This window comes from Camponotus vicinus, unplaced genomic scaffold (assembly GCF_025532165.1).
Source record: "Camponotus vicinus isolate PSW18456_S1 unplaced genomic scaffold, iyCamVici1.0 SCAF_9, whole genome shotgun sequence".
Lineage (NCBI taxonomy): Eukaryota > Metazoa > Arthropoda > Insecta > Hymenoptera > Formicidae > Camponotus > Camponotus vicinus.
In genome coordinates, this window is record NW_028141981.1 from 6,703,526 (window position 1) to 6,712,717 (window position 9,192).

Here is a 9,192-nt window from a genome sequence, read left to right on the forward strand (position 1 = left end):
TGTGACAAGTTATAAAAATATTGAGAAAATGACAAGTTATAAAAATATTGAGAATAAATTGTATATGTCATGCTAAAGTTCTAACAAGCAAAATTCTTGCTGCTTACAATTCCAAAATAATCTCGTTAGCCAAGCTTATTTATATTAACAAAAAATATAGTAATCAGCTTTTCGTCATTATATGACTTTAAAATCGTTGAAAGAGCATATGCAAATTCTCTGTGGATTTTTATGCGGGAAAACCGCTGTATCGTTTGTACATTTTTTTCTGCGAACAAATAGCTTTTCTCAAGCTGCTTGTAAAATATCGTTTTATATTTCAACGTATGAAAGTATTGTCAGATTTTTTTAATTGCCATAATTTGATAACATTAGTTGAACAAGATCTGTATTTGACAAACTGAACGTATCGAGAAAATCTATCATTTAGAAATGATGTGTTTAACATCCTTGTTATTTTCTGTTTGATGTAGATTTAATAAATATTTGTGCTTCTGTCTACCGGGTGGCTCCGCCATCTGCGGTAGAAGTCGATTGGAAAGAAGCAGAATTCGCGGCAATGGTGGCTTTTCTCAAAGAAGTCGAGGTGATATGCGGAACACGTTTCATGAGACTAGTTTTGGTTCTACGTTTCGAAGACGTACGCAAGAATTTAACTCGACCGGGGTATTCGAGATGGGCAGCATAGAAACGACTAGACCTACCCCCAACGATCGAAGGTTACTTTCGTAAGTAATCTCCTAATATTTTAAGGGACACGGATGCTAATGCAAATTACATTGTAAGTGTAGTTACTGTTAATAATAATGGACTAAAACAGGCATGGCTTCCTCAAAATGGTTGCCTATTACACTGCAGGCTTTATATGATAAAAAAGATATAATGATGGATCTTGAAGACTATTAATATTTCGACAATGGTTCTGAAAATCATGGTCGCCTGCTTGTATCTCTCTCATTAAAAAAAAAAAATCGATTTGGAATCATATGTAATTTTTCCTACATAGCTATGTATCTTTTCAAATAATTTCTTTTATGTATGATATATTTATGAATTCAGAATGCAATCCTCTTTTCCGAAGAAAGACTCCTTTTAAAGTCAACTTTAAAATAGTTTACTTTATTTTTGAGGATTGATGATGTACTAAATAGTTGAAAGAATAATGACTTATATAGACTGTAAGACTCATTAAATTCGCATTTCTTATTTTTGCAAAATTAATTGTTATTTATCCAAGTTAAAGGAAAACTTGCTTTTTAAAAAAATTTTCTTTCTTTAATAATTGCGCAGAAATAAATATCATATATAAAAGAGTTTATTTTTTCTACTATTAAAATATAAAATATAAATCAGTACTTATCTAATGTCTATATGTGTGCAATGCGTATTTCTTGCTCAATCTAGTCATTATTAATTAGCAATTCTTGTCTTTCATGTGTTTCTTGTGTATTTAAAAAAATTAAAAATTTGTCTATTCTAAAAAAATGATAATAATTATCCTTTTGTATATTTATTAAAATTAAAAACAACGAAAGCTGATTTTGTTTATTATTGCATATGCATAAATAAGCGATTAGTCACAGATAAAGGCAAAACAGTAAAAAGTACAACGAGATATGATATCTATTTTCTTTGTTATTTTTTTGCAATTAAAATGACTGATTTTTATCGAATTAAATTTAATCTTATTCTGTATAAAAGTATAAGCAAAAAAACGTAAAATATGAAATAAAACAGAACTCATTTCAAATCTTGATGCCTTAATTATTGTAAATAATTTTAATATTATATTGTGTTTTTAATTGTACATAAATGTAAATTATATTTATCTCTTTCTAAATATTGAATAAAAATTAATTCTCCATCTATCGCGTGAAAATGTGTAGTATAATATATTAATTATATATGACTATATGAAAATATATACAATTTGTTGATTGTTGATATTCTCATATAATCATATATAATTAATATGTTATAATTAATATGTTGATTAATCCATTAGTCAGTACAATTCTATTTATAGCGAATTCTTCCAAGTAAGATTATTTATATCTAAATTAGATTTATATGACATGCGTTCCATTTACTAATACATTAATATTTTAAAAGCAAATAATAAAAAACCTCATCAATCAATGTTTGCACTGGATAATAAATATTCTGTATTACTATATACGGAATGTCTCAAAACTTGGAAATAGTTATAATTTTTACTTAAGTAAAACTCGATTCTCGAGATTCATTTAAAGAACTAAGGTTTCGGGATACTGTGTACGTCACTTATACGTTGTACATTTCACAAAAAAGCCTAATTTTAAGATATTTTGTACACTGTCCTCATATGCTTTATGTGACTGAATTTTAATAATACTAACTTTAATAAAGATAACTCGCTGTATCTATATATATATAATAATTTAACGTATAAACAATATTGTTTCCTTGTTTTGTGCAAATAAAAATTTTATTGTTAAAATATACACGAACGCAAAACCACTCGTCAAACGTCATTTTCCAAGTAGAATAAAAATAATCGATGCGAAACTCTTCGCTCGCACGTGCCACTCGCTCATTCTTTTCAATAGGGCACGCGCGTAGGGGGTAAAGCGCGGAAAAAGAGAGGGGGCTTACATCTGCCGTTCTTTCGGACCCTTACAACGGTTGAACAGCGGATAGAAGGATAGAAATGGACGAACTCCCTCGCGTGCAGACTTCCCCCTCCTTTATATCTCGACAACGGTTGTGAAAGTGAGGGGGTTGGTAGACTATCAACGTTGGTCAACGGTCATTTTCATTGACAGTTCTTTTCGCGTCGTGCAACGTACAGGAGAGTGCATAAAAAAGTGCAGTGTATCTCGCGAAACTAAAGAAGTAAAAGCGTTTTTTTTTTTTATGAGAAGGATTTTAGCGAAGAAACTTTGCGCGCGACAAAGGATTAATACACCTGCACGAAACAGAAAATCTTTCGAAACACACTGTCAGCAGCGTCTTATAACGAAGCATCGTGCAACGGACAACCGATCCGGAGTTAAGGAACAAACTTCACAAACACACGTTTCTACACGGAGGCGTGTAAGTAGCACTATATCATTACTTTTAGACGACGACGCTGTAAGACGATCATCCGCACAGATGCCAACTTTATAGCTCCTATTTCGTTGAATCTATCTATTCACACTTCACCATCAATTTTCTCGCGAGAATTACGATGCTATTTATAGTCGCATTAACAGTGTACTATTACAAAAAATTTAATAAGAAATAAATTGTATTGTATTTATCTTCCCCCTTTAGAGGAGAGAGACAAATATTCTAAGAGAATATTTTGAAATAATATAAAATTCTCAGAAAGATGTAATAGATATCGAAGTTGAAACAGAACCAATTAACTTAATTGGATTTTAGTACGTTAAAACAATTACATTGAAACACAACAGATGTTATACGAAGGCGTACAATGGATACTGTTATCTCTAATAATGGTTTGTAATATATCGTCATAGCGTACCATATTACTGTTATTATTAAAGATAGTCAAGACATATAAATGATATCATATAAAATCGCGAGAAAAATAAACAGCTAGATTTTCCCCTCTTTATTGTAGACATAATAAAACAAATTTTACTAAAATAATACTGTCTCTTGCGACTTTTTCAGCAAAAATTTATTTGTTGCGATTATCCAAAAGAATACGATTTTTCGAAGATATAAAAAATTCTTATATTTGCTGAATTACAGGTAAATAAGTGCTGAATCGGATCAAAATGAAGAGATGTTCATCGGTAAGATACTTATAATAACAATATATGATGAAACAAAATATGATTTTATCAAATAATATAAAGATGTTGATTATAGTATTAGAAATGTATATATTTAGAATAGAATATTAGATCCTCTTTTAGAGGATGTATATATAAACGCTTTTTTAATATTATAAGACAGAGAATTATTATAAATAGAGAATTATTATAAATAGAGAAAATTATAATATTTAAAAATATACAACTATATTTTTAAATATACAACTTCTAATAAAAATTTTTAATATTTTATTCAATGTGTACAGGCACCTAGTTTAAAAGACGTTGGCGGTGATGCTAAAAGAACAAAAGGAATTACGCAATGTACGGTAAGTTAAACTTATTAATTATCTTATTGAAACATTCATGTAAAATAATTGTCAATAAGACGTAATAACAAACATACAAATCACAATTTGAATTAAAAGTTATATGCAGTAAAAAGAAAAGTTTTTCTAACAAGAGTAACTCTCTCTAACAAAGTTGTTTATCTGTTAACATTTATCGGAATGTTTAATAAAGTTCAACAATGCTTGTAATCACTCTTTGTCCGTAATTATTACAATTGATTCTACTTAAAAAGCGGTATAACATCGCAGTTTAACTGAGAGTTGCTCGATTGTATTATAAAGCGAAAATTTATTATTTAGTTTCAAGTTCTCTTGTGCAAATTTGCGAAGACAATTCAGAAAACAATTTACTAGAAGCAAATATAACCCAAGCTCGCCTCTCGAACCAGACTTTTGCGGTTAACGTGGTAAAAACTTTTTCTATATCACAATTTCTTTATTCTATATATACAGGGTGTCCCAGACCACCCGTACACCCCTTTTAAAATGAAAATAAATGGCTTTTATCAAAAATCGCGAACAATTTTTAAGTAAATCGGATACGCTCTATCAAATGGTGATATTTTCAACTCTTGATTCCGACCAGAAATACGCCATCCGGAAGTTGAATTTTTTTAAGGGAACATGGTACTTTTTATTACAAATTCGAATTGTACGTGAAAAAATAAAAAACTTTTGTATCAAACGTTTTTTCTGAAAGTGCCTCTGTGAATCTTAAAATTGACCTTGAAAGTAACTGTGATAAAATAACAGAGGCACTTTCAGAAAAAACGTTTGATACAAAAGTTTCTTATTTTTTCACGTACAATTCGAATTTGTAATAAAAAGTACCATGTTCTCCCTAAAATAATTCAACTTCCGATCCGGATGGCGTATTTCCGGTCGGAATCAAAAGTTGAAAATATAACCATTTGATAGAGAGTACCCGATTTACTTAAAAATTGTTTGCGATTTTTGATAAAAGCCATTTATTTTCATTTTAAAAGGGGTGTACGGGTGGTCTGGGACACCCTGTATAAAAAATCACAATGCAATTGCATTTGATCGTTTACTTTTTATCGTACTGATTGTTGTTATGTGTCAAATTTAGCTACACAAATGGTTCGATTGTGACATATCGGATCAAATATGCACTAACAAACACAAATATGCACACTAGCTTTTAGATTTTTACATGAAATAAATAAAAAATTTTTTATATTTTAAACAATTTTGTTAAAAACTTTTATTGAAAATGGAAAGATAGAGTTTATATCCATATCATTTTATAAATTATTGAAGTATATAATTTATTATTATATTTTATAATTTGTTATAATTTGTTATAATTGTTGAAATTGTTGGAAACAATAAAAAGAATCATATCTAATAAATAATTACCAATAATAATACGTACAACTGGTAATATGTATCATTTTGAAAGTGAAATAATGTATATCGTAAAAAATTTGTTTAACGTCGCTTTATTGATTAAATTTCGCTCCATGTAACATCCGTTTGCGAGTACACGTCTCATCTTTCCACAGAATCCAGATACAAAGGAATACCTTCAATTGGCTTTAGCTAGAGTCCTAGAATTACAACGAAAGATCAATGAAGGCACATATGTTGGAGAAACCGATAATGGTGGCAGTGATTTAGGTAACGTAAAATTTTTCTGGTATTTTACTTATGTTTTTCTGGACATTAGATGCCTTATGTTTTTCTGGACATTAGATGCCTTATATATGTTTAACATTACTAGCAAAAATTTCGATAATATCCTTAAGAAAAAAGTTTCAATCACTAACTTCTCCATAAGATTTTGAACTTCCCATAAAGTTTGCTGTTACTTTTGGTCTTTTGGTCAACAGTAGAGTTTAATTGTTTTTATCGTATAAAATAATGACTTTATAAAAGAGACGAGACTTTTTTCGGTTATTTATTTCTGTATTATTATATTCTGTATTATTCTATTAATATAAGTAATTAAAAGATCACGAGACTTATCAATTGCTATAAATATTTTGAAAAATTTTGTGCGAAATCAAATTTCGCATAATATAACGATCATATGAAATGACGTCAAATTTATACGCGGTTAGGCGAAAATTGATCCTTGCAATATATCTCGTCATGCGTGATTCTCAATGCAATACGATGCCAATGCTGTGTCATTTGTGTGATATGTGGGGCGGAATAAGTTTCTTTATCGTCCAAGGAAATGCTAGATTTTTGCAGATATATTAAATTAATCTATCTTAGGAGTGAATTTTTTTATAAACAGCAATTATCAATTTAAAAAACAATTAAATTTTTGGAATGCAAAATTCACGCTACAAATATTATATTGCAGAAAAATATTTTATACCGTTGATTAATAATTTTTTTTCTATTTGCTAAGATAGACAAGATTTATAATTGGCGATCGTTGAATTAATCTCAGTTGAAATATTATTTATTTACTTATATCATCACTATTTTACAGATGCATCAGGCGGCGAAGAAGATTTAATGAAGGAAATTTTTGCGAAAGTATTTCAAGATCTACCCGGAACGCCTAGCTCTATTGCTAAAATAATAGACGGAGGAACGCATTGGAGAAATCCTCGTATGGATGCAATACATAGTAAAAGAATACAATTGTTAGGTTTTGATACTTGTCGGAGAATGGCCCTTGAATTCATGAAAACAATTGTGCAAGAATCGCGAAACAGATCTCCCTCATTAGATACAACCAAATCCGATGATTTGACGTTCCAACAAAATGAATCATTGTCGAGAGATGGGATTCTGGAGAGCGATTTGCGTAAACGAGAGTCGAACGCGGAAACTCGAGCGAGAATGTTGAGAAGTCTGGATTTGCATTTAGCCGCTAAACAAAGAGATTATACGGCTAAGTTAATGAATTCGGATATATAGTAGTTGTGTGTTCTTGAGTGAAGATAAATCGAGGGTGGCAAATCTCTAAATTATATTTTACATAATACATCGTATGTTCGATATCAACGCAATGAAAACTCAAAACATATATTTAAAGAGAATATCTTCTCTTTTATCTTCTGTTCATATCATTTTTATATTTCATAATTGTCTTGACAGATAAGCATGTATATTTTTAAAAAAACTCCTTAGAGATATTGCCGCGTTATTTTAATGTATGTATAAGATTAGACGTATAGAAACTTTAAATCAATACTTCACTATTTTTATAATTTTAGCTCTTACAGTATTTATGAAAACTTATCTAGTCATACATAATACTAGTCCACAGCTTGCATAATATTTGTAATATTATTTTAAATATCGTATATATATATACATATTCGTATCGTATGTTCTAAAATTGTGAATGTTTTTTTAGTAACAGATTTTTTTATCAATTTGAGGACAATTTTTCCTCAGTTAAACTTCCTTTCTCTCTCTCTATCTATCTATCTCTCTTTCCCCCTCTCCCCCCCTCTCTCTCTCTTTCTTTCTCTCTTTATCGAGACATCAATAATTTCCGAATTATAAGCGATTGAAAGGCTTTTCACAAACTAAACTGTGGAATTGGAAGATTAATAAAATTCTTACGTGCTTTACTTAATTTCAAGCGGAATTAATTTTAATAGAATTTTAATTTAAGGCTTAGTTATATACAACAAAAATATGATAAGAAAATAGAGATTTGCAAAATTCTCCATCAATATTTTTGTTGAAAAAAGATTGTCTTCAAGTTGGTCAGAGAATCTGTTATTAAAAGGTCTAGTGATTTTGGAACCCTTTGCTTACATGGGACACTTAAAACTATTACCTTGATTTATATTAATGTTATTTGTAGAAAAAAATGGATTAAGATAAAGTCACACGATTTTAAGAGAGACATAAAATGGATGAAATAAAATCTCTTAGATGAAAACGTCTTGGAGATTTAAAAATGATTTTAATTTTTAAATGAAATGTTTAAAAATTAATATTTTTTTATAGTAGGATTAATATATATATTTTTTTAATACAATTATCAGAGATTGTTATAATTAGGCTCGGAGTTTGTAATTATTTGCAAAAAAAAAACAAAATGAAAAGAAATTATCACTCTCTTATTAATGTTAGCTTATTTTATATTCAATGTAATAATAACGATTGATGATATTGTAAAATAATATAATTGAAAACTAATTTTTTTTTCATTCTCCTTTAAGAATATTTAAAGTCTGTTAGACAAATTGTTTGAATATATTCTATGATTCTTTCAAATTAAATAGAAATATATATATTATAATGCTATAAAAAATCATATTTTTATTTACAAGACTTTTTACTTAATTTTACAAATCTCCGAAACATCACAGATTAAAAAAAATTTGTTTCATTCATTTTAAAACCAGTTGCAGTTTATTAATTCGTTCTTCTCTATAATAATATAGACATAAAAGAAGTGACAATTTCAAAAAGATCTTATATATATTATAATATATATTATAATATATATTATAATATTATATATATTATAATTTCAAAGAAGATATATTTTAACTTTATAAATTTTAATATTTTTAATCTATAAGCAATTATATACCAAACATATTAATGTAACGCTACCAGAATTTTAATAAACAAACCTATAAATAAAAAAAGTGATAAAAGTTTAAAAAATATGTTTGTATCAAAAATTAGGAGATTTACAAATTATTTCGTTTGTTTTAAAATATCTGATTGATTACTAAATAAACAAACTGCGAAGAGAACAAACAAATTGAAATGTGGACGGAGAAATACACGTGCATATGATTACACACACACACACACACACACACACACACACACACACACACACACACACACACACATGTATGTATATACATATATATTAAAAATACACCAAAAGAACAATTATATTATAGCAAGATATTAATAATTGCACATATTATTATTTTATTATATGTTTATGTTTCTTTTTTTTTATGCGTTTATTATTTTTTTATTAATTTCATCAAGTTTATTATGTTTATGAAATTAAACAAATAAAATACTATTTGAAAAATGATTATATACTAAACAAACATAAATTA

General features: G+C 28.2%; 2 protein-coding genes across 6 annotated transcripts in view; both read left to right on the plus strand.

The window, feature by feature from the left end:
- Positions 1–2,729, plus strand: part of LOC145977468 (neuropeptide CCHamide-2 receptor) — a 158,498-nt gene extending 155,769 nt beyond the window's left edge. For 3 of the 4 annotated variants that reach the window (XM_083109509.1, XM_083109507.1, XM_083109508.1), the window contains 2 exons: positions 474–728; positions 2,589–2,729. In XM_083109509.1, coding sequence (XP_082965635.1) covers positions 474–728; positions 2,589–2,601 — 268 coding nt within the window. In that variant the 3' untranslated portion in view covers positions 2,602–2,729. Of the gene's footprint in view, positions 1–473; positions 1,858–2,588 lie in introns of those variants that run through there. The other variant, XM_083109510.1, reaches the window with a different exon arrangement.
- A 4-nt stretch (positions 2,730–2,733) lies between these two features.
- Positions 2,734–7,375, plus strand: LOC145977469 (uncharacterized). 2 transcript variants are annotated; one of them, XM_083109512.1, is made up of 5 exons: positions 2,734–3,075; positions 3,745–3,788; positions 4,076–4,138; positions 5,686–5,800; positions 6,627–7,375. In XM_083109512.1, exons 2-5 carry the CDS (start codon positions 3,771–3,773, stop codon positions 7,058–7,060), a joined length of 630 nt encoding a protein of 209 aa, XP_082965638.1. In that variant the 5' UTR covers positions 2,734–3,075; positions 3,745–3,770; the 3' UTR covers positions 7,061–7,375. The 2 variants fall into 2 exon arrangements, with proteins under 2 accessions (XP_082965638.1, XP_082965639.1); XM_083109513.1 differs by lacking the exon at positions 2,734–3,075 and having other exon boundaries at positions 3,687–3,788.
- Positions 7,376–9,192: the final 1,817 nt, after the last annotated feature.